The sequence below is a fragment of the Carassius gibelio genome, chromosome B19 (genome assembly GCF_023724105.1).
Source record: "Carassius gibelio isolate Cgi1373 ecotype wild population from Czech Republic chromosome B19, carGib1.2-hapl.c, whole genome shotgun sequence".
Taxonomy (NCBI): Eukaryota; Metazoa; Chordata; class Actinopteri; order Cypriniformes; family Cyprinidae; genus Carassius; species Carassius gibelio.
In genome coordinates this window covers 36,657,459-36,682,274 of record NC_068414.1, presented here as the reverse complement: position 1 = coordinate 36,682,274, position 24,816 = coordinate 36,657,459, and the positions used below count along the sequence as shown (strand labels likewise).

General features: G+C 41.4%; 2 protein-coding genes across 2 annotated transcripts in view; both read left to right on the top strand.

Annotated features, from left to right (window-relative positions):
- On the top strand, positions 1 to 22,114 carry LOC127978609 (F-actin-uncapping protein LRRC16A). The gene is made up of 37 exons (XM_052583388.1): positions 1 to 173; positions 1,266 to 1,363; positions 6,155 to 6,205; positions 6,388 to 6,447; positions 7,147 to 7,268; positions 7,352 to 7,449; positions 9,356 to 9,426; positions 9,507 to 9,580; positions 9,680 to 9,755; positions 9,839 to 9,927; positions 10,057 to 10,151; positions 10,530 to 10,616; positions 10,719 to 10,807; positions 10,929 to 11,006; positions 11,099 to 11,175; positions 11,264 to 11,368; positions 11,680 to 11,749; positions 11,829 to 11,910; positions 11,998 to 12,097; positions 12,704 to 12,758; positions 12,834 to 13,006; positions 13,089 to 13,157; positions 13,242 to 13,335; positions 13,890 to 13,988; positions 14,087 to 14,215; positions 16,848 to 16,994; positions 17,088 to 17,263; positions 17,847 to 17,934; positions 18,033 to 18,158; positions 18,636 to 18,702; positions 18,797 to 19,038; positions 19,382 to 19,479; positions 19,658 to 19,922; positions 20,394 to 20,442; positions 20,540 to 20,698; positions 20,851 to 20,994; positions 21,075 to 22,114. Exons 1-37 carry the CDS (start codon positions 134 to 136, stop codon positions 21,245 to 21,247), a joined length of 3,915 nt encoding a protein of 1,304 aa, XP_052439348.1. The 5' UTR covers positions 1 to 133; the 3' UTR covers positions 21,248 to 22,114.
- A 281-nt stretch (positions 22,115 to 22,395) lies between these two features.
- Positions 22,396 to 24,816, top strand: part of LOC127978639 (secretagogin-like) — a 6,098-nt gene continuing 3,677 nt past the window's right edge. Inside the window, exons 1-6 of the mRNA XM_052583440.1 lie at positions 22,396 to 22,483; positions 22,548 to 22,615; positions 23,384 to 23,476; positions 23,557 to 23,646; positions 23,725 to 23,781; positions 24,399 to 24,476. Coding sequence (XP_052439400.1) covers positions 22,417 to 22,483; positions 22,548 to 22,615; positions 23,384 to 23,476; positions 23,557 to 23,646; positions 23,725 to 23,781; positions 24,399 to 24,476 — 453 coding nt within the window. The 5' untranslated portion in view covers positions 22,396 to 22,416. The remainder of the gene's footprint in view (positions 22,484 to 22,547; positions 22,616 to 23,383; positions 23,477 to 23,556; positions 23,647 to 23,724; positions 23,782 to 24,398; positions 24,477 to 24,816) is intronic.

Genomic DNA, 24,816 nt, shown 5'->3' with positions numbered 1-24,816 from the left:
GCAGCATTCATTCACGCTTCTGGAACTAGTCGTGTGCTTCTGGAACTAGTCGTGTGCTTCTGGAACTAGTTGAAGGTGTACGCACAGCTCATGAGGATTCTCCTGGAGTTCTCCATCAGGTCCGACAGTGAAGATGAGCTCAGAAGACTTGGACATTCCTCAGGATCTCCTGGGTAAGAAACAGTCTCTCATGCTCACACCATCAGCACGTTCACATGTGAGACTCGTGTTTGTGCTCATAACACATCTTTTTAAAACTTCAGTAAAGAGACGCTTTATTAGGCTATTAGTGTTAATGTATGTTATATGTGGGAGGGGCCAGTTCAGACTCCTCCCACATCGTACAGCGCGTCTTCACCTGACTGATATATATTACCCTTATTTAACCAGAAAAAGATTCCCTGAGATTAAAATCTGTTTTACAGGAGCGTCCTGTACCAGCCAGGATTGTGTAGCATATACAAATATACGTCAAAGTTACAACATGCAATACATAATCAATTAAAAACAGTTACACACCATTAATTCACTCTCTAGATTACGATTACGTAGTTGTTTTTTGTTATAATTAAAAATTAAATGTATTTTAAGCTAAATAGACTATATATTTCAAAATACAACTATATAAAATGCTATTGTTTTCAAAGTTGTAAATAAAATATTAGAAAAATATTATGTAGATTATGAGAGTACATTTTACAAGAAAATACTATTTAGATTTTTCTTATTTAATTCAGAGTACTTGCCATTTTTCTTTCTTTATTTTGCTTGTGAAATTAATGAGCAATTTCTAAGAGAAAATTGTTTCTATATAATTTTTTAACTAATAATTACAATAATTGGTTTAAAAGCAACAATAAAACAAACAAAAAATGACTGTGACAAAAACAATGTCAGTTAATAAAAAAAAGAAGTGAAAAAAGAAGTGAAAATTAGGGGGAACTAATAATAACAAAGGGCCTATGATTGTCTATTTCAACCAAACGCTACATCAAATCTCTTATATAATGTCTAATATATATAGAAACTGAGAAAAGGTCCGATTCACTCTGATTTGCTGGTTAGGAGAAGCACTTACAGTAATTCAGCGAGCGTGCACACTGGTGATATTTCCTTCTGATCATGTGATTTGATCAGTTTTGATTCCTATGATTTGAGTCATAGATGCAGCACTTCTGAATTCATCATGAGAGCTGTTGGATTCTGAGAATATGAATTAATAGAAGATTGTGTGTGTGTGTGTGTGTGTGTGTGTGTGTGTGTAGAGAGTGTTCAGGATGCCGTCGGGCAGCAGATGAAGCTGTGTGTCCTTAAGAAAGTGAACCTGGAGGTCAAAGGTGACAAACTGGAGAACAGAATCCTGGTGAGTACAATGTGTTTCTGTCACAACACTGAATATAATATTAAAGCAATAGTCCAGCCAAACATGAAAATGTCCTGAAAATATCCTCACTCCCTAGGATGAGTTTGTGTCTTCATCAGGTTTGTAGAAATGTAGCATTGCATCAGTGTCTCATCAGTGGATGCTCTGCAGTGAATGGGTGCCGTCAGAATGAGAGTCTGATAAAAACATCCCAATAATCCACAGCACTCCAGTCCATCAGTGAACATCTGGAGAAGACAAAACCTGAAACACATCCAGCATTAAGATGATTTTAACTCAAACACACAGAGTCTATAATCCATAATAACACTTCCTCCAGTGAAAAAGTGTTCTGGTCTGAATCAGGAGAGAAATCTGCACAGATCAAGCAGCGTTTAAACAGATCTAAACTAATCTGTGAGAGACAACAGGAGATGCACTTTATCAGCTGTTTGGAGTCTCATTCTGACGGCACCCATTCACTGCAGAGCATCCATTGATGAGACACTGATCCAAATCTGTTAGGAAACAAACAAATTTTCATTTCTAGGTGAATTATTTCTTTAATGATCTTGATGACTTTATGTGGTCCATGCGAAGCGTGATAATTTTGTGATATCTGCGTGCTGGTTGTGTCAGATTGGGGAAGGCTTGGGCTCATGTGATTGTGCTGAGGTTTTGTCTTCATACAGTGAGTTACAGGGAGTGTTTGAGAAGTTCCTCATTGTAAAGTTCAGCTGTGGTATTTACACATACTTACCCTCATTTTCCTGTCCTGACATGACAGAGCTCTGTTCCTGTAGGCCTGAACACTCACACACACACACACACACACACACACACAAATGCATTCCAGGAGCTTCCACAAGATTTAGCACGAAACTCACAGCCTTTAGTCATGATGTTTGTCTAATCTTGAGCTCAGTATGTTCTCCGTCGTGATGGTCATTGTTCTCTTAATGAATGTGAAGCAATTGTTGCTGATTACAGCAATACATTATCACAGCATTAATTCATATTTACATGCATTTGCATGTTTTCATAAAATGCTGAAGGAAGCACACCAGTGAATATATTTTACCTTTAAAAGATTAGCTTTGTTTGTTTGTTTTTTTGTTTGTTTGTTTGTTTTTTAATTGTTATTCAGTATAATATAATTACAGTATAATATAATATAATATAATTTTATTATTTTTGTTATTACTGATAAGCAGCTAATCTTAAAATAATCTGTTTATCTGTTAATCAGATCATATGTTTTCCCTCATAAACTGTAAATATTGACGAAACTGCAACATGAATATAAGATTCTATGGACTTTGTCTAGTTTAACTACACTGCTGTTCATAGTGCACACTACAGTAGGATACTAGCATAGTATACAACCAGAATACACACTTCACATGAGCAATTATTCATCAGACTGACAAAAAAGAAAACTATTTACTCAGAATTGGATTAAAATGCAAAATAACTATTTCTTAGATGATAAATAAACACTTTCTGAACATGCAATCTAATAATAAGGTCATGTAAGAGTGTAGCATGGTATGATTGATGGGTTTATCATTACATAATCAATTCTGTTTTATATAAATTCCATCTTAATGAAGTATAGTATGCATTAGAAACTTTCCATTCTGAGAAGAAGAAAAAACTGAATCGTGAGATAAAACGTTCCAAGTACCTTTTTTATTTTTTTATTCTGTGACAGATTTGAGCTTGCAGTTACAGGTTTATAATATTCAATTGTCTGAGAAAAAAGTCTGAGATGTAAAGTAAGTTATCTACTAGTTTTACAGTTTTTTTCAGTCGCTAACAAGCATTTGTCCAAGCAGTTGTCACATTTTCAAAACTCTAAACACAATTAGCAAAGCATCTGTCTATTGTGGCCATACCATTCACACATTTCATGTCGTTTTCACACAATATGGAGTCATTGAACACATTTCCACAATGCTTACATTTTCTGAACAGACAAGCTATACCTCCCAACAAAATTATGGATCGTTTTTGTAGTATTTACAAATGTTAACACACAACATCCCACAATAGCAAAAACAATGTTCCAAACCTTAGATACAGTATAAAAACCTCTGCTTCTGCAATGATATCAGTTAAAAAACAATACATCTTAGCTGATTTATGTTGTGTAAATTGGGCCAACCACAACTGATTCCAATCTGGCTTAGACTCAATGGCAGGGGTTATTTTTTTCTATTACATTGACACTTATACAATAAAAGGAGGACTTTGAAGAGTGATATTTTTGGAAACAGAAACAGAAAAAGACAAACACTGTAATGTATGGACGAGGAAGAGTAAGAGCAAGGGGCCCAGGGAGAAGAGCAGGAGCAGTGAGAGGAGCAGGAGCAGTGAGAGATGCAATGAGAGGAGCAGGAGCAGTGAGAGGAGCAGGAGCAGTGAGAGGAGCAGGAGCAGTGAGAGATGCAATGAGAGGAGCAGGAGCAGTGAGAGGAGCAGGAGCAGTGAGAGGAGCAGGAGCAGTGAGAGATGCAGTGAGAGATGCAGTGAGAGGAGGAGGAGCAGTGAGAGGAGCAGGATCAGTGAGAGGAGCAGGAGCAGGAGCAGTGAGAAATGCAGTGAGAGGAGCAGTGAGAGGAGCAGTGAGAGGAGCAGGAGCAGTGAGAGGAGCAATGAGAGGAGCAGTGAGAGGAGCAGGAGCAGTGAGAGATGCAGTGAGAGGAGCAGGAGCAGTGAGAGGAGCATGAGCAGTGAGAGATGCAGTGAGAGGAGCAGTGAGAGGAGCAGGAGCAGTGAGAGGAGCAATGAGAGGAGCAGTGAGAGGAGCAGGAGCAGTGAGAGATGCAGTGAGAGGAGCAGGAGCAGTGAGAGGAGCAGGAGCAGTGAGAGATGCAGTGAGAGGAGGAGGAGCAGTGAGAGATGCAGTGAGAGGAGCAGGAGCAGTGAGAGATGCAATGAGAGGAGCAGGAGCAGTGAGAGGAGCAGTGAGAGGAGCAATGAGAGGAGCAGGAGCAGTGAGAGGAGCAGGAGCAGTGAGAGGAGCGGGAGCAGTGAGAGGAGCAATGAGAGGAGCAATGAGAGGAGCAGGAGCAATGAGAGGAGCAGGAGCAGTGAGAGATGCAGGAGCAGTGAGAGGAGCAATGAGAGGAGCAATGAGAGGAGCAGGAGCAGTGAGAGGAGCAGGAGCAGTGAGAGATGCAGGAGCAGTGAGAGGAGCAATGAGAGGAGCAGGAGCAGTGAGAGGAGCAGGAGCTGTGAGAGGAGCAGTGAGAGAGAGGAGCAGTGAGAGGAGCAGTGAGAGATGCAGTGAGAGGAGCAGTGAGAGGAGCAATGAGAGGAGCAATGAGAGGAGCAGGAGCAATGAGAGGAGCAGGAGCAGTGAGAGATGCAGGAGCAGTGAGAGGAGCAATGAGAGGAGCAGTGAGAGGAGCAGGAGCAATGAGAGGAGCAGGAGCAGTGAGAGGAGCAGGAGCAGTGAGAGGAGCAGGAGCTGTGAGAGGAGCAGTGAGAGAGAGGAGCAGTGAGAGGAGCAATGAGAGGAGCAGGAGCAGTGAGAGGAGCAGGAGCTGTGAGAGGAGCAGTGAGAGAGAGGAGCAGTGAGAGGAGCAGTGAGAGATGCAGTGAGAGGAGCAGTGAGAGGAGCAATGAGAGGAGCAATGAGAGGAGCAGGAGCAATGAGAGGAGCAGGAGCAGTGAGAGATGCAGGAGCAGTGAGAGGAGCAATGAGAGGAGCAGTGAGAGGAGCAGGAGCAATGAGAGGAGCAGGAGCAGTGAGAGGAGCAGGAGCAGTGAGAGGAGCAATGAGAGGAGCAGGAGCAGTGAGAGGAGCAGGAGCTGTGAGAGGAGCAGTGAGAGAGAGGAGCAGTGAGAGGAGCAGTGAGAGATGCAGTGAGAGGAGCAGTGAGAGGAGCAATGAGAGGAGCAATGAGAGGAGCAGGAGCAATGAGAGGAGCAGGAGCAGTGAGAGGAGCAGTGAGAGGAGCATGAGCAGTGAGAGGAGCAATGAGAGGAGCAGGAGCAGTGAGAGAAGCAGGAGCAGTGAGAGGAGCAGTGAGAGATTGTTTTTATTTTACCCCCCCCCCCCCCCTTTATTATAATGGGCTTTTTGCTGTTGTTGTTTTTTTGTTCAGAATGCTCTTATGTGTTTCATGGATATTTTGTTCACTGTAAGCAATACTGTCAAACATTTTATGTTGTATCATACCGTGTTTCTACTGTACCTCCTGTTGAATCATGCAACAGTAAAGGAAAACATAGCTTTTTACTGGAATGCTTTTGAATGTGAACATTACTGTTCATTTGGACATAGAGTTCCTAACAAAATTTAGTGTAAAACAGTGAATTGCATGTTTTGCATGCAAATACCTGTAAAACTGAGACTGAAAAGTCTATGCAGTTTTTGTAATGTCAACAATAGCCAGTATTTTGAAACCTGGTGTACTTTGATTGATTGCATGTACCTTTTGAGGTGAAAACAAGTGTTATTCTTTGACAGAATAATTTAATTTTGAGTCAGATTTCCAGTGTTTTGGTAAAGTTGGTGTGAGCAGAGAAAGATGCATTCTATTTTGAAATGAAGATTTAGTATATATTTAACAAAATGTGTTTTTGAGAAGAAAATTATCCATTTGGCCAATTGTGTTTTGTAGGTGTGAGTCTGTGTTAAGAGTTTAGAAAAAGTATCTGAAGTATGGTCAAGCGCTTGTTAGCGATTGAAAAAAACTGTAACCACTTTAACTTTAACACAGCTTCCATATTAAAGGCATGCTGTTATTTCATTATCGTCACGCTCTGTTCTCTTCACAGGCTCTCGCTCCTCATCGAGTGTTTCTCCTGAGCGCACGAGTCCCTGCTAAAGTGAGTGTGTGTGTGTGTGTTTGATCTTCTCTGTGGATCTGTAAACGTGTTCAGGCCTGTGTTCCCTCAGTCTGAAGCAGTCATTTGTGTGTGTGATTGTGTGTTTGCTTGTGCTGTTTGTCAGGTCTGTAGTCTCTCAGCATGTCATCTGTAGTTTTATCGTGTGTTTGTTCATCCTTCAGGTAGATCAGTCCTTCAGTGTCTTTGACATTCAGAGCATCAGCAGCGTCAAACAGAAACAGGTGAACTTCAGCCTTATCAATCAGAATCAGCATTATTGTTGCATTTGTTATGTTTGTTGCAACATGTGCATGTGATTAATCCTGGAGCTATTACAAGGTTATTTGATAAATGAATAAAAACTTATTTGGCAAGAATCAGCCTAAATGCCAAATATACTTGCATACACAGAAATTAAACATGAGAAAGAGCCAAATAATGAAACGCAATGAAATGTAAAACCTGTGAATCTGTGTTAAAGTGTAATGTATTTCTGTGATGCTCCGCTGTATTTTCAGCATCATTCCTCCAGTCTTCAGTGTCACATGATCTTCAGAAATCAGAATAATATGATTTACTGCTCAAGACACATTTCTGATTATTATCAGTGTATCAATGAACAAATATTGTTGTGCTGCACAGTATTTCTGTAGAAACAATGATAAACTACCCTTTAAAAGATTGTTGTGTGTAAGATAAAAGAGAGAGAGAGAGAGAGAATACTTATTTTACTTGTCACTGATGCATTACATTTATGAAAACTGACAGTAAAGACATTCATAATATTACAAAAGATATATTTCAATTAAATGATGTTCTTCTGTACCGTTTATTAATCTGAACTTATATGATTTCTGAATTCATATAATGTTGTGATGAATGTTTACCACCCCCTGCTGATCTAATAGTGCTTTAACACCTGTGTGTGTGTGTGTGTGTAGTTGCTGGTGGACTATGACAGAGGACAGCTCTCTCTGAGACTCACGTCTGATCAGGATGTTGATGATTTAATTGCATATATAGGAACAAATATTCAGGAGATTTGTCCAGGACTCAACCCGCTGTAAGACTCTCTCAGACACACACCCCTATAGCTCCATGCACACATGTGTGTGTTTATTTCATATGTGTGTGTGTGTGTTTCAGGAGGGTTATAAAGAAGCTCTTGTTAAAGCCGGTGGAGAGAATCACCAGTCTACAAACACTCTGGGAAAATCACACTGCAGCAGAAGCAGGACCATGCGGTACACACACACACACACACACACACACACACACACACACTGTGTTTTGTCATTCTTCTTCTATACGTTTTACCATAGACTAACTCCTTATCATTAAGCAACACATCCCAAACAATATTTTTCCAGTTTTTGATTGTTCTAATGTTTTGTTGGACATTTAAGTCAGAAGTACAGCTGTGTTGTTCAAACGCACGAAAGTTAGTGTTCAGATGTAACATTGCTGAAAAAGGTATGCCGTCCTGACTTAGAGGCACTCATCATGAACACTAAACCTCTCTACTTGCCGCGGGAGTTTTCCTCTTCCATTCTCGTGATTATGTACGTGTCTCCGGACACATGTGTGAGCACTGCGATGCAACAGCTGGACAAACAAATAACTGAAATGGAGCAAAGGTACCCAGACTCTCTTTTAATCATTCTTGGAGATTTCAACCCTGAACTGCCGAAATACAAGCAGCGCATTATGTGTCCCACCAGAGACAGTAATATTTTGGATCACTGCTATACAGTAGTAAAGGACCTACAGACAGAAACTGAAATCTGCTAAACCTGTATTAAGGACTGTTAAAGGATGACTAATGAAGCAGAGCAGGATTTACAATCTTGTTGTGACCTCACTGATTGGAGTGTTTCTGAAGCTGCTGCCGCCGATCTGGATGAACTCACAGAGACCGTAACCTCATATATCAGTTTCTGTGAGGATATGTGCATTCCTAACCAGGACATTCTTATCATATAATAGTGATAAACCGTGGTTTACTGGGAAACTAAAACAGCTTTGTTATATCAAAGAGGATGCTTAGAGAAGTGGGGATAAAATCTTGAATAACCAAGCCAGGAACAGACTAACAAAGGAGATCAGAGACCATCATTCCAGTCCCCAGAAAGCCCAAGATCACTGAACTCAACGACTACAGACCTGTCGCTCTCACGTCTGTGGTCATGAAGTCACTTGAGCGACTGGTGTTCGACAAACCTGGGATTTACACAAGGATCCTATTTGTGGACTTCAGTTCGGCCTTTAATACCATCATGCCTGACCTTCTCTCAGACAAACTCACACTGTTCTCCGTGCCCACCTCCATCTGTGAGTGGATCATCAGCTTCCTGACAGACAGACAGCAGCTAGTGAGGCTGGACAAACCCACATCCAGGACTATCACCATCAGCACTGGTGCCCCTCAGGGCTGTGTCCTCTCACCACTGCTATTCTCCCTGTACACCAACGACTGCACCTCTAAAGATCCTTCTGTCAAGCCCCTGAAGTTTGCAGATGACACCACACTTATCAGCCTCATTCAGGACGGTGATGGGTCTGCTTACAGACAGGAGGTTAAAGAGCTGGTTGTCTGGTTATATTAGTGTTAAATTCCATCCCTACTGTCTAATTCCTATGTTTAATTATTTGTTCAATTATCCATGTATGTCTTCACTATGTCTGTACTTTCTCCTGTCATCAAGTCAACTTCCTTGTGTGTGTCAACATACTTGGTAATAAACCTCTTCTGATTCTGATTATTATTATAATTTAATTTAATAATAATTAAATTGTAATAATAATTTTGTCACTTCTGCTCTTTTCTTGTCACGTTTGGCTCTGTATTTTGTGACTTCGAGAAGATCAATGAAAAGCCCTGAGAAAATAAAAATGTTTATAGATGATTGTACAATATAACTAAATAATGCCGATAGTAATGCTGTATGAACAGTTTATGTTGATTGTGTTTTAAAAATCTAATGAGAGAATTACACATTTGAGTCTGAAAAAAGTATGGAATTTTGAACAGGAAGAGGAACTCTCTCTGACACACAGATGTCTGTAGCCCTTGTGAACCCATCTGTGTGTGTGTGTGTGTGTGTGTGTGTGTGTGTGTGTGTGTGTGTGTGTGTGTGTGTGGCGCTGCAGGTGGTTTCTCGCGGCTCTACTGGTGTGTGTGCGATCAGATGAACGTTCCCTACAGAGAAGAGGTGCAGTGGGTCAGTACAGCTCTATTCTGTCCGTCTGGTCTCATCTGTGTCTCAGTGTCTGTCTCACAGCTCTGTGTTTGTCTCTGAAGGACGTGGACACCATCTACCTGTCCCAGGACACTCGAGAGCTCTGCCTGCAGGACTTCATACACCTGGACAACAGGTGACACAGTGCTGGCCTAAATGAGTCCGAGTGTTCTAATCATTTTGAGCAGCTCTGTACATTGAGCGCACATTCATGCTGTGTTTGTGTTGTGTTCAGGGATCTGCTGGCCATCACTGCTGCTCTGGAGTTCAACCAGTGGTTCATCAAGCTCTCCATCAAGGACTTTAAACTGGTGACTGAGTGTGTTTGAGAATGTGAAACAGATGGAGGATGTGCTTCCTCGCTCATTGTGTGTGTGTGTGTGTGTGTGTTTAGAGTGCAGATCTGTGTGATCAGATACTGAGAGTTGTGTCTCGATCCACCAAACTAGAGGAACTGACACTGGACAACACTGGACTCAAGAGGTACTCTCTCACACACACACACACACACACACACACACACACACACACACACACACAGTGTATTCACATGCATGTTTCCTGTTTTATCACAACAGTCTGTTTTACTGTATTTTACTGTGTGTGTTTCAGTGATTTTGCTCAGAAGTTTGCTGTTGCATTGAGTCAGAATCCAAACTCAGTGTTACACACTCTCAGTCTGGCCAACAACTGCCTCGAAGACAAAGGTACAACACACACACACACACACACACACACACACACATTTGAACAATTTGGAAGAAAAAAAAAGAACAGAATTTTTTTCTTCTGACAATTAATGTAGAGAAAATTATGCACTTGAGTTGTCATAGTTTCACATATATATCATATATATACAGAGTACTGTGCTAAAGTCTAAGGCCACTAGTATTTTCACCAACAAAAATGGTTTTAAGTCTGTTATTTCTATGTTTTGCTGTAGTGTGACACTGGTAAAAATCAGTTCCAGATTTTTATCTTGAGTCTTGTCCTATATAGGTATACAAACATTTCTGGAACACTCATTACCTCTGCTCAGGATCTGTGTGTGTGTGTGTGTGTGTGTGTGTGTGTGTGACTGACAGGTGCTGTGGTTCTGAGCTCTGCACTGTCTAAACTCACACCTGGACTGAAACAGCTGGATCTGTCCAAGACCTCACTGTCTGCTAAAGGTGATCTGCGATATGAAGAATTTATGAGTTGTATTTTCATGACAATGAAAGTAGTTGGTGTGTGCTGTGTTCATACTGTGTGTGTGTGTGTGTGTGTTTCAGGTGTGAATGTTCTGGCTCAGTGTTTCAGTTCCACATCACTCACACACCTGAACCTGTCTGGAAACACCCTCAGAGGAGACGACATACCCGTATGTTCACACACACACACACACACTAGTGAACCCAGTGCGCTCCGTCCTGTGGTACAGTGTGCTGTATCAGCTGTCTCTGAATCAGTGTGTGAACTGGTGTTCGTGTGTGTGTTTGTAGCACCTGTGGAGTTTCCTGTCTCAGTCCAACTGTCTGCACACACTCGACCTGTCCAACAGCGAATGTTCCCTCGACCTGGTTAGACACACACACACACACACACACATCACGATCACACACGTCACGTGTGTTACACTGCAGAATGCTGACAGGGAAACTCTGTTCTTCAGGTGTGTGCGTCACTGCTGCATGGTTCCTTCAAACACCTGACTGTCCTCAACCTGGCCAGAAGTGTCTTCAATTACAAGTACAACACACACACACACACACACACACCCAGATGTTGAGGTCTCTGCTGGATCCAGATGTTTACAGTCTGATGTTCTGTGCTGCAGGAAAGGGAAGGAGTTTCCGTCCTCCTTCAAGCAGTTCTTCAGCAGCACTTTGTCTCTCCAGAACATCTGTCTGTCTGGAACCAAACTACCTTCTGAAGGACTCAAGTGAGTCTCCATCTGTCCATCCAGACCTTGTTCACATGACACAGATGTTCTACTCCTGTTCTGCTAATGTGCTGCTCTGATGCTGATATTCTCCTGATCTTCTCTTGATGTTCTCCTGATCTTATCTTGATGTTCTCCCGATGTTCTCCTGATGTTCTCCTGATCTTCTCTTGCTGTTCTCCTGATCTTCTCTTGATGTTCTCCTGATCTTCTCTTGCTGTTCTCCTGATCTTCTCCTGATGTTCTCCTGATCTTCTCTTGATGTTCTCCTGATCTTCTCTTGCTGTTCTCCTGATGTTTGATGTCTTCAGAGCACTGCTCCTGGGTCTGGCCTGTAACACTAACCTGCGAGATGTTTCTCTGGACATCAGCGGCTGTGAGGTACTCTACTGAACCTTCTGCTGTCGTTCTCTGCTTTGTGTCTGTTGTGTGTTCCTCACACACCTTCTCTTGTGTTCAGTTGCGCTCAGCAGGATCTCAGATTCTGGAAGGCTGTATCGCTGAGATCCCGAACATCACCAGCCTGGACATATCAGACAACGGTTAATACACACACACACACACACTCACACACAGAGGTGTCATCAGCTGTTGTGTTGATTCAGGAGGATTGTGTGTTTGTGTCTCAGGACTGGACTCGGATCTGTCCACGCTGCTCGTGTGGCTCGGGAAGAACCGCTCCATCAAACACTTGTCTATTGGCAAGAACTTCAGCAACATCAAAACCAAGTGAGAATTTGATTCAGTTTAGAGGTCATGTGACCTTCAGAGATCAACAGAGGAGAACAGGATGCAGAATATACATTCACAGTTACATTTATACATCAAACAGACACTTTTATCTAAAGGTTTGGAATAATTCACATTTTTTATGTTTTTGGAAAATGTGTCTTCTGCACAACAAGTCTGCATTTATTTTTACAAAATTACGGTAAAAACATGGATGTTGTGACATATTATTTTAAAAAGATAAAAAAACAGCTGTTTTCTGTGTTCTATCTGTTAAAGTGTAATGTATTTCTGTGATGCTCCGCTGTATTTTCAGCATCATTCCTCCAGTCTTCAGTGTCACATGATCTTCAGAAATCAGAATAATATGATCATTTACTGCTCAAGAAACATTTCTGATTATTATCAATGTTGAACACAGTTGTGCTGCTCAATATTTCTGTGGAAACTGTGATACATTTTATTTTTCAGGATGAATATAAAGTTCAAAAGAACAGCACTTATTTGACATAGATTACTTTTATGACATTATAAAGGTCACTTCTGATGAATAAAAAGATTAAACCACAAGTCTTACATTCTGAATGTGTGTGTGTTTCTGTGCAGAAATCTCGGGCAGGTTCTGGTCTCTCTGGTCCACATGATTCAGGAAGAGGATTCTGTAAGTCTGTAGATCCGTCACAATTGAGATACTGCACTCTGGGTACATTGTTTAACTGTGTGTGTGTGTGTGTAGCCGCTGGCGTCTCTGTCTCTGGCGGACTCCCGGCTGAAGGCGGATCTGTCCATGGTGCTGAATGTGCTGGGAGGAAACAGCAGTCTGACCCATCTGGACATCAGCGGGAACAGCATGGGCGACTTTGGGGCGAAGATGCTGGCCAAAGCCTTGCAGATCAACACCAAGCTCAGGTGCCGCACACACTAACCACAGGATCATCTGAGACACACTCATGTACACAAATATACAGCGTTCATTGTGTGTGTATTTCAGGACTGTGATCTGGGACCGTAACTGTGTCAGCGCTCAGGGCCTGCAGGATGTGGCTTCTGCTCTGGAGAAGTGTGTCTGAGCTCTTCTTTAGCTTCAGATTCTGAGTGTGTCTGGTCATCTGGTTCAGTCATGTTTATCGTTCTTCTTATTCAGGAATTACACCATCAGATTCATGCCGGTTCCCATCACAGACGCGGCGCAAGCTCTGAAGAACAACTCTGAGAAAACTGAAGAAGCCCTGCTGAAGGTCTGAACACAACATGAACATAAACAGTCATGTTCAAAACATACAAAAAATATGTTTTTTCTAAACATACAAAAAACGCAACCTAAACATGCTCAAATATACACAAACACACTCTAAATGAACAGAAACACTCTGAACATACACAAACAAACTAAGCATACACAAACATGCTCCATACATACTCAAACAAGTTTTAAATATACTGAAACATACACAAACACACTCCAAACATACTCTTACATACACAAACACACTATTAATAAACTCAAACATAAACAAACACATTTCAGACATACTCAAACACACACTTAACATACCCAAACATACACTAACATGCTTCAAACACACTCTAAACTTATACAAACATGTTTTAAACATACTTTAAACGTTCTAAACATACACAAACACGCTCTAAACATTTTCGAATGTACACAAACACTCTCCAACCATGTACATACATGCCCAAACATGCTTAAATATGCTCTAAAAATACATAAACTCCCAGAAGCTCTTTTTTCCTTTGATGGGCGTCCCATGATGTTTTGTCTGTGCAGATGGAGCAGTATCTGCTGCGTAACCATGAGAGCAGGCGATATCTGCAGGAGCAGGCGTTCAGACTGCAGCAGGGCCTAGTCACCAGCACTACACAACAGGTGACTGATCATATCTGAAGAGCTGCTGGCTGATGGGGATATATGCCTCTGTCAGTGGTGTGTTCATTAGTGTTGCGTGTGTGTGTGTGTGTTTGCAGGTGATGGGGCAGGTGTGTGTGCAAGTCCAAGATAAGCTGAACTCTCTCCGCTTCAGCACGAGTGAAAGAGTTCAGCAGGACATGAAGATGACCGAGAACCTGATCAGGGATGCCAAGAACTCCACAACAGTGAGACACACACACACCATAACGGCTGATGGCCTGATATTATTACACAAACCCTGAAAGAAGATTAAAAACATGAATGGGATGTGTTTCAGCTATTAATTGTTTCTCTAGCAGATGACATCCTCAGCGTGAGGTCTTCTCACATTCAGTTTGTCTCATGGTTGTGTTGAACCAGCCCTTTATAAGTTTTTATATTGTAAAATGTAGAGCTGTAGAAACTATTAAGTCTGTAAGCATAGTTTTGTGTCTCTGTCTGTAGTTGATGCACAGTCTGTATCACCTGCGCTCAAGCGGGCGAGTGGCATACTCGAACATACACAACACGCTCCAAACATACACAAACACTTTCTAACCATACTTGAACATGATCAAACACACACAAACACATTCTAAACATACTCAGACATGCTCAAACATACTCTAACACATTCTAAACATATACTCAGACACGCTCAAACAGACACAAACACATTCTAAACATACTCAGACATGCTCAAACATACTCTAACACATTCTAAACATATACTCAGACACACTCAAACATACACAAACACGTTCTAAACATACTCAATCATGCTCAAACACACTCAAACACGTTCTAAACATACTCAGTCATGCTCAAACATACACAAACACATTCTAAACATACTCAGTCATGCTCAAACACACTCAAACACGTTCTAAACATACTCAGTCATGCTCAAACATACACAAACACATTCTAAACATACTCAGACATGCTCAAACACACTCAAACACATTCTAAACATTCAGACACGCTCAAACATACACAAACACGTTCTAAACATACTCAGTCATGCTCAAACACACTCAAACACGTTCTAACCATACTCAGTCATGCTCAAACATACACAAACACATTCTAAACATACTCAGTCATGCTCAAACACACTCAAACACGTTCTAACCATACTCAGTCATGCTCAAACATACACAAACACATTCTAAACATACTCAGACACGCTCAAACATACACAAACACGTTCTAAACATACTCAGTCATGCTCAAACACACTCAAACACGTTCTAACCATACTCAGTCATGCTCAAACATACACAAACACATTCTAACCATACTCAGTCATGCTCAAACATACACAAACACGTTCTAAACATACTCAGTCATGCTCAAACACACTCAAACACGTTCTAACCATACTCAGTCATGCTCAAACATACACAAACACATTCTAAACATACTCAGACACGCTCAAACATACACAAACACGTTCTAAACATACTCAGTCATGCTCAAACACACTCAAACACGTTCTAACCATACTTAGATATGCTCAAACATACACAAACACATTCTAAACATACTCAGTCATGCTCAAACATACACAAACACGTTATAAACATACTCAGTCATGCTCAAACATACACAAACACATTCTTACCATACTCAGACATGCTCAAACATACACAAACAAATTCTTAACATACTCAGACACGCTCAAACATACACAAACACATTCTAAACATACTCGGACATGCTCAAACATACACAAACACATTCTAAACATACTCAGTCACGCTCAAACATACACAAACAAATTCTTAACATACTCAGACACGCTCAAACATACACGAACACATTCTAAACATACTCAGACACGCTCAAACTTACAAACACATTCTTAACATACTCAGACACGCTCAAACATACACAAACACATTCTAAACACTCAGTCATGCTCAAATTTACACAAACACATTCTAAACATACTCAGTCATGCTCAAACATACACAAACACATTCATACTCAGTCATGCTCAAAAGTACACAAACACATTCTAAACATACTCAGTCATGCTCAAACGTACACAAACACATTTTAAACATACTCAGTCATGCTCAAATGTACACAAACACATTCTAAACATACTTAGACATGCTCAAACATACACAAACACATTCTAACCATACTCAAACATAAACAAACACCCCAAAAATACTCAAACACATTCTAACCATACTCAGAGATACTCAAACATACACAAACACTCAAAACATACACAAACACATTCTAACCATACTCACACATAAACAAACACTCCAAACATACTCAAACACATTCTAACCATACTCTGATATGCTCAAACATACAGTACACAAACACATTCTAAACATACTCATACATACTCAAATTTTCGCAAACATGCTTATACATACACAAACATGCTCAGACATGCTCAAACACATTCTAGCTATACTCAGACATGCTCAAAAATACACAAAGACACTCTAAAGATACTCAAACATTCACAAGTATGCCCCAAACATACTCAAACATGCTCCAAACATACTTAAACACTCCAATCATACTAAAACTTACTTAAACACACTCTTAACATGCTCAAACATACCCAAAGCAAGCTCCAAACATACTCACACTCCAAATGTACTTGAATATTCACAAACACACTCTAAACATTCTCAAACAAAACCGTGCTGTAAACCTACTCAAATGTACACAGACAAGCTCTGCTCACGTTCAGTTGGTCTTATGGTTGTGTTGAACCAGCATTTCATCAGTTTTAGATTGGAATGTAGGTTTATAATAGTAACTATTTTGTCTGTAAGCTTAGTTTTGTGTCTCTGTCTGTAGCTGCTGCGCAGTCTGTATCACCTGCGCTCAAGCGGGCAAGTGGCGTGCAGCACTGACGGGTCAGCAGGTGTGTGTGTGCAGCAGGTGCAGGAGAAACTGTGTTCAGTGGCAGGAGAGATCAGCATGCTCATAGACCAACAGCTGCAGGTACACACACACACACACACACACACACACACACATCACCATCATGCTGACCAACTGAGAAATGCACTCTGATGTGTGTGTGTGTGTGTTCAGGGTTTGCTGGTGTCCATGCTGGATACAGCTCAGAGTGTGTGTCCTCACATCATGCAGCAGGCACGTTTGCGTGAAGATCTTCTGCGTGCCAGTGAGGGGAGGACGAGTGTGTCGAAAGCCTTCATCACCTCCACTCTGCTGGAGCAGTCGGCCTTCGACATCATCAATAAGATCAGGTCAGCCACGGCTGCGCTCAAGTTTATACTGCTGGAATAACGCAGGGATTCACAAATGAAATCCAAGATTTCAGTAATTTAACAACACATTCACATGTTCATGATTCTATGATGTCAGTTAATGGTGACATGGCATGCTTGTAAACCTTTTAAGTGTTTTATTGTGATTTTAGAATATTTTTCTATTACTTTTTTTCATTTAGCAATCGAAAAAAAACTGTAACTTTAAGTATTTAATCTTGCATTGTATGTTTTAACTAATTTTGCATGTTTTATTTATTTATTATTTTGTATTTTTATTTTAAAATGATGTATTTTGATTTTGCATTTTTATGATTAAATTTTTAGTTATTGTTCAATTCTTTTTTTTTTATTATGTATTTTAATTTTGCATTTGTTTTTTTTTTTTGTAAGTGTTTTATTTGTTTTTATTTTCAAATATTTGAACTTGACCTGACTGGAAAACCGTATTATCTTCAGCATCTTTATTGTTTAATTTGGATCACAGAGGGTCCCTTTGAGAGCCAAACAGTGTGTGTGTGTGTGTGTGTGTGTGTGTGTGTGTGTGTGTGTGTGTTTTCAGTGAGGTGAAGCTCAGTATGGCATCAAGTCTCTCTGATTACATCACTGATGAGATCCTACAGTCTCTCTCTCGCTCTCAACAAACACTGGTGAGATTTACATTCACAAAACTACACTTGATCCCAGTATATGTGTGTCTAAGTCATGTGTGTGTGTGTGTGTGTGTGTGTGTGTGTGTGTGTGTCAGGCGGGTCATCTGAGCAGGAGAGGACAGCAGCCGCTGCTTCATCACGACTCACAGGAGGCAGAAGTTATAGATGAGAGAGAAATGCAGATTGACAACATGACACAACAACCAGAACAACAACCACAGGTACACACACACACACTCAGGGCAGAACACACACACAAATTATTCAGAACCAAAAGAGAATCCAGAGGTTTATGGGTGATTTTAACTCCTCATTTATGTGACCTCAAAGCCGTGTGACTTTCTTTCTACTGTGAAAGACAAATGGAGATGTTTAGAATTTGCTATATATATATATATATATATATATATATATATATATATATATATATATATATATATATATATATATATATATATATATATATATATTTATATTTATACAGTATATTAGTATATATGTATTTGTGTGTATGTATATGATTTTTTTTTTTTTTTAGCATTTTTATAATTTTCTTAATGTTATACTCCTGTGGAATGCATGGTTTCCTACAATGTGATCGTGAGCACCAGAAACAACGAGCACACCATTTTCATGCTGTATATTCATGATGTAAATGAGACTGTATCAGATTAATCTGTGTGTGTTTGCTTCTCTAGCGTACACAGAAGGCCAAGAGGAAGAGCATTCACAGTCGTATGTTCAGACCCATGTCCACTGCTTTCGGTACGTGTCAAGCACTTCGTCAGTTATAATTAGTGTTTCTGAATTACTGCTGATTAAAGGTGTGTGTGTGTGTGTGTGTGTGTGTGTGTGTCAGAGCTGGGCTTTGATCTGTGTAAGGCGTTAGAGGACGTCTGTGTGGAAGATCTGATGCCCCCGCCCCTCTTCCCGACTCCGCCCTCTCCACCGCCAGTGACCCCGCCCCCAGTGGAGGCAGAGCTACAGCAGTCTTGGCCAATGAGCTTCAGCGACCTGCCCAGAGAAGACACGCCCACTCTACAGCACATCACTAAATACAGGCCGCGGCGGACGAAGAAAGCTAAACCCAGCAGAGCCGCTGTAAGACCATATCAAAATTACACATAAAAGCTCATTCAGTACATACATATATATAATGCTAAAAATAACACAAGTTTTTACAGAGAAAAGGATTTTAACAATGACCACTGTATGAGATCTAAACTTCTGAATAATGACACTGTTGTATTCAGTTGTGAAGAGTTTGAAGAATCATCATTAATGACTTTGTAACATTAACACTGTTTTATTAATGAGAAGCTGCTTTGATCCATCTGTGTTGTATAAAGAGCTCAGGAAATATACTGCCTTGACTCGATGTTTAGATTTCGAGGCTTTTGGAAGCGAATGTTCTGTAGAGACTGACTGGTATACTGTTGTTCAGCCAATCAGCAGAGCCGCTGCACAGGAAGTGGAAGTGGATCAGCTGGACGAGGGTGTGCCGGAGTTTTTCTCCAAGAAGGTCACTAACGTCAGCGTGAGGTGAATACCACAGATAAAACATTTAAACATTATCTGTGTCCCTGCAGCACAGAAGCAGTCATCAGTAGAAGAAAGAGAAGTCAGGACAGTGGAAATGCACAGAATGGTTCGAGAACGGTTCTAAAAAGGAAGCGGTTCTATCTATCAGCTCTAGTCCTGACACTTGTTCTGTCTGCAGACACAGAGAGTCTCGTCTGAGCGGCTTCTTCTGCAGCTTCAAGCACCGCCCCTCTGCTAAAGCCACGCCCACCAGCCCCACAGCATCAGCTGAGTCAGAAGCCCCTCCCCCTGCGCCGGCCGTGACCCCTGACCCTGTGGCAGCACCTGAGGTCAAAGGTCACGCGCAGGAGGGCATCAGGCGTGGTGGCAGTCACAAGGGAGTACAGATGCTGGGTAACGACATGCTGGCCGAGATACGAGCCAAACAGGAGAAACGCAAGAAGGTATAATTCAAACCATGTGATCATGTGATTATTGAAGCACGTGCACGGCTCTGTTGCACATTATACAGCCTTACAGAGTCAGAGCAGTGCACAGTTCATGAATATTGAGCATTCATACCAAGCAGTTGATTATGATTTGCTGCTGATGAATTATGATCATGTTTACTGCTGTTATTTATTGATCACCTGTCAGAGAGCAATACTTCACACATCTCAGCACGTGTGTGTACACTGAACGAGACACGGCTGGAGTATTCTAGACTGTTTGCTGCATGATTATTAACTAAAAGAATCAGAGAGGCATGATTTCTTTTTTGTTTGTTCTGTATTGTTCAGTAAAAATGTCTTCAGCATGATTTTAAAAACTCTGCAGATAATCTTTGTCATGAGACATCAGAGATTGTTCTGTCTGAGAGCACTGATGATGAAGATGAAGATGAAGATGATGATGTGTGTGTGTGTCACTCACAGGCAGGTGTTTCTCCAGCCGCAGCAGCCAAAGCTGATCCTCCTGATGAAGGTGTGTGTGTGTGTGTGTGTGTGTGTGTGATGACTGTGCTAATTTACTGTCATGTGACTCCAGCTGTGTTATGATAGTACGTTCTGTGATTGAGCAGGAAGAGATCATGGACACACAACACCAGCGACGCAGAAAGACTCTCGAGACGAACCTGCAGCCAACAAACACAAACACACACCCCAACACACTCCAGAACACACACCCACATCCGACTCCTGCCATCCATCTGTCCCAGCCAGCTCCTCTGACTGCACCAGTGAGTGAAACACACACACACACTCTCTCTCTGTCTCTATCACACACACACACACACACACACACACTCACTCACACACTCTCTCTCTCACAGACACACACACTCACTCACACACACACACACACTTCTGACTCATGGCTTCTCTTGTCCAGCTCCTCCTCCTCCTCTGGCTCATGTCCCAGAATCCCCTGCTCTTCCGGCCCCGCCCCTGAACCCGTGGGTGCTGCTGTCTGTCACAGAGGGGGCGGAGCCGGGTCCTGTCACTCACAGCACAGAGGGCGGAGACTTGCCTCCCTGTGAGTTCATCATCTCCTCTCCTCTGTGTGTGTTTAGTCATGTTTAGACGGTGTGTATGATCTGTTGTGTGTGTCTGCAGCTCTGGAGTCTCCTGCTGATGTCAGTGTGTTTGACACACACACGTCACACACACTGACGGTCAATCGCTCCATCTCCTGTGTTCACTCCAGCACTGACCCTGAGGACGACGCCACTGACCGCCAGCGCTCAAAGTCCCTCCCCTTCCCCGCTCCGACCAATCACATCGCCTGATCACTTTGTTATTTAGCATTAATAGTTTCTAATTAAACCTGTATATTAAGTATGCAGCTTGTGCGCTTGATCAGTGCTTCTCAACCAGGGGCCTGAAAAATTCCAAACTATTTACAAAATTAAAATTATACATGAAAAATTATGTTAAGAACAATTAATATGTAGATTTGTCCTCCTTCCAGTGGTGTCTCAGCAGCATTGAGATTATAGTTTTAAAATATGTTGAATTCATTTTTATTCTTATATTTTATTTTCATATGAATTAAGTTTTAGTAATTTTTTCATCTGTCACTTTAAAAAAAAGTCTGTATATTTTATTATTTTCATTTTTGTTTTTATTTCAGTTTAGTTATTTTAATACATTTAAACTTGTCTAGGAAACAAGATGAAAAAATAAGATGACGTTTTTTAATGTTCTCTTTTAGATGCATTTAACGTTTAATTCAAGTAATGATAATGTTGATTTTTTATGGTTTTAGTTAACTATGATAACCCAGCTTTAAAGAACATAACATAGACTGAATCAGAGTAAACCGCTTATTAATTTAATATATCAGCACTTCCAGTTTGAAACCAATCAGCATTGTCATAATTACAGCAGAAATACTAGAGCAATTAATAAAAGCCTTGTATTGTGTATTTCATGAGTATAAACAAGGTCCAGAAGCTCTGATCTAGAGTTCCGTTATAAGACTATCTCAATAATCAATTAGAATGGTTTAAACAAGTATAAAATGTTCATTTAACCCTTTGTTTATTTTATACTGTTGTTGTTGTTGTTGTTATGATCCTTCAGTATCTACCAAACAGTGTAAAGAATATTTCTGGATTACTTTTAGAAAAAATAAAAAGATTTGAGTTTTTCCAGACTTTGCAGTTTAATTGAGAGTGTGTTTTTGTGAGTGGAAATGTTGTGTGGTTGTGTCTGGATCTGCTGATGTTCAGTGTGCTGTATGTCGTGAGGATATCAGGCTGTCTGATTAATAATGCAGATCTCCATTCTTCTCGTATCTGATGTGAATAAATGCGGCTCTGCACGTGTGAGCCCAGCTGTGTGTGATTGTGTGTTGTCTCCGGTGACGGCTCATTACGGGGGTGTGATGATGATGATGATGATGAGGAGGAGCGCGGGGAGCAGGAAGCCTGCAGCTGTGGATCAGACCGCAGTCATGGAGAGCATCTTCAGAGGACTGAGCGCCGCTGTCTTCCTCAACACCTGGACACAGCTGAGCCGAGGTGAGAGCCGAGACTGAGCCCTGCTGACCTCTGCTGACCTCTGCTGACCTCTGCTTCTCCACAGGTGACGGACTCATGGAGCGCAGGACACTGGATCAGTTCTTACACTGCTTGATGAACACATTGAAGATCGTGAGTAAAGAGCTTCTTCACTCTATCTTCTCTTCGTCCTGATGTGTTCGTATCAGATTTTAATGCTTGACGTTCACACAGGTGTAGAGAACCACACACACACACACACACACACACACACAGCACTTAACACTGCAAGTGTTCACAATTCAAACCGACAAACTTCTGTCTCTCGATTGAGAAGTGTGTTTGTGCAGCTTTATTTCACATTTACTCACTGTTTGTGTGTGTTTGGTTAATTAATTATTAATTATATATGTACTACTGTTCAAAAGCTGGTGGATTTTCTCATTTTGTATTTGTTTGATCAAGAACACTTGAAAAACCGTGACATATTATTAGAAATTAAATTAGCATTTTTCTGTGTGAATCTGTGTTAAAGTGTAATGTATTTCTGTGATGCTCCGCTGTATTTTCAGCATCATTCCTCCAGACTTCAGTGTCACATGATCTTCAGAAATCAGAAGAATATGATGATCTACTGCTCAAGAAACATTTCTGATTACTATCAATGTTGAACACAGTTGTGCTGCTCAATATTTCTGTGGAAACTGTGATACATTTTATTTTTCAGGATTCACAGATGAATAGAAAGTTATAATAAAAAAAAAGAAATAAAACTCTTTTGGAACATTATCAATGTTCTTATTAAGAGTGTATTTAATGACAGAAACACAACAAATTGACTAAAGCTTTAGCTAAAATGAACATGAGAACAGAAAACCTAATAAAGCAGGTTGTAAATGTTAAAGTCTAATGTGGTTGTAGCGTGGCGTGTCGCAGCAGCAGCTGCAGGCGCTCAGAGAGACGCTGGTGGGCCGCTGTGACGTCACCGCAGACGGACTCCTACAGATGGAGCAGGTACAGGATCCGAGCATGACTCACACACACCACCAGTTCTTCTGTGAGGCAGCAGCTCATCTTCTGTCCGTCTGCTGCAGGTGGCGGCTGCGCTTCTGCCCGAGCAGGAGAACTTCCTGCTGCTGTTCCGCCGGGAGACACCGCTGGAGAACAGCGTGGAGTTCATGAGGGTCAGAGCTGAGCTCATCATGTGCTTCTCTCTCTGACCCTCACTCAGTTAAAGCCTGACTCTGTCTGTCTGCTCTCAGATCTGGCGCTGCTACGACACAGACAGCAGCGGATACATCTCTGCCGCCGAGCTGAAGGTGACATCACTTCCTGTGTGTGTGTGTCTGTGTGTGTGAGAGAGAGATTGGGTGAGTATGTGTGAGTATGAGTATGCAAGTATGAATATGGGTATGAGTATGATTGAGTATGTGAGTATATGAGTATGAGTGTGAGAGAGAGTGTGTATGTGAGTATGAGTGTGTGAGTATGAAAGTGATGTGACAAAGTATGGTGACCCATACTCAGAATTCGTGCGCTGCATTTAACCCATCCAAAGTGAACACACACACCCCGTGAACACACACACACTGTGAACACACACCTTGGAGCCGTGGGCATCATTTATGTTCCGGCGCCCGGGGAGCAGTTGGGGGTTCAGTGCTACTAGGCCATGATTTCCTCCAGTATGTGAGTATCAGTATATGTGTGTGTGTGTGTGTGTGTGTGTGTGTGTGTGTGTGTGTGTGTGTGTGTGTGAGAGAGAGAGAGAGAGAGAGAGGGTTAGGGTTAGGTGTAGGGTTGGTGAAGGGCGATAGAATATACAGTTTGTACAGAATAAAACCATTACACCTATGGGATGAACACACTTTACACAAAAACATGTGTGTGTTTGTGTGTCTCCACTCACACTGTGGTCTCTGTTTGATGATGTCAGAGTTTCCTGCGGGATCTTTTCCATGAGCACAATAGACCGGTCACTGCAGCCAAACTGGAGGAGTACACTGATATGATGGTAAACAAAACACACCGCTGTTACCATAGATACAGAGGCACATTTCATCACAAGCCTGATCTATGAAATCAGAGTCAAAAAAATGTTTTTGAAATGGAACAGTTTATTGACAATATAGCACATAAAATTTTTTTAATGTAATATTTACATTTTAATTAGCAGCGCTGTAGAATCGGTGTGCGGGCTGAACAGGCAGCACTCTAGAATCGGTGGGCGGGGCTTAACAGGCAGCGCTGTATAATCGGTGGGCGGAGCTAAACAGGTAGCGCTGTAGAATCGGTGGGCGGGGCTAAACAGGCAGCACTATAGAATCGGTGGGCGGAGCTAAACAGGTAGCGCT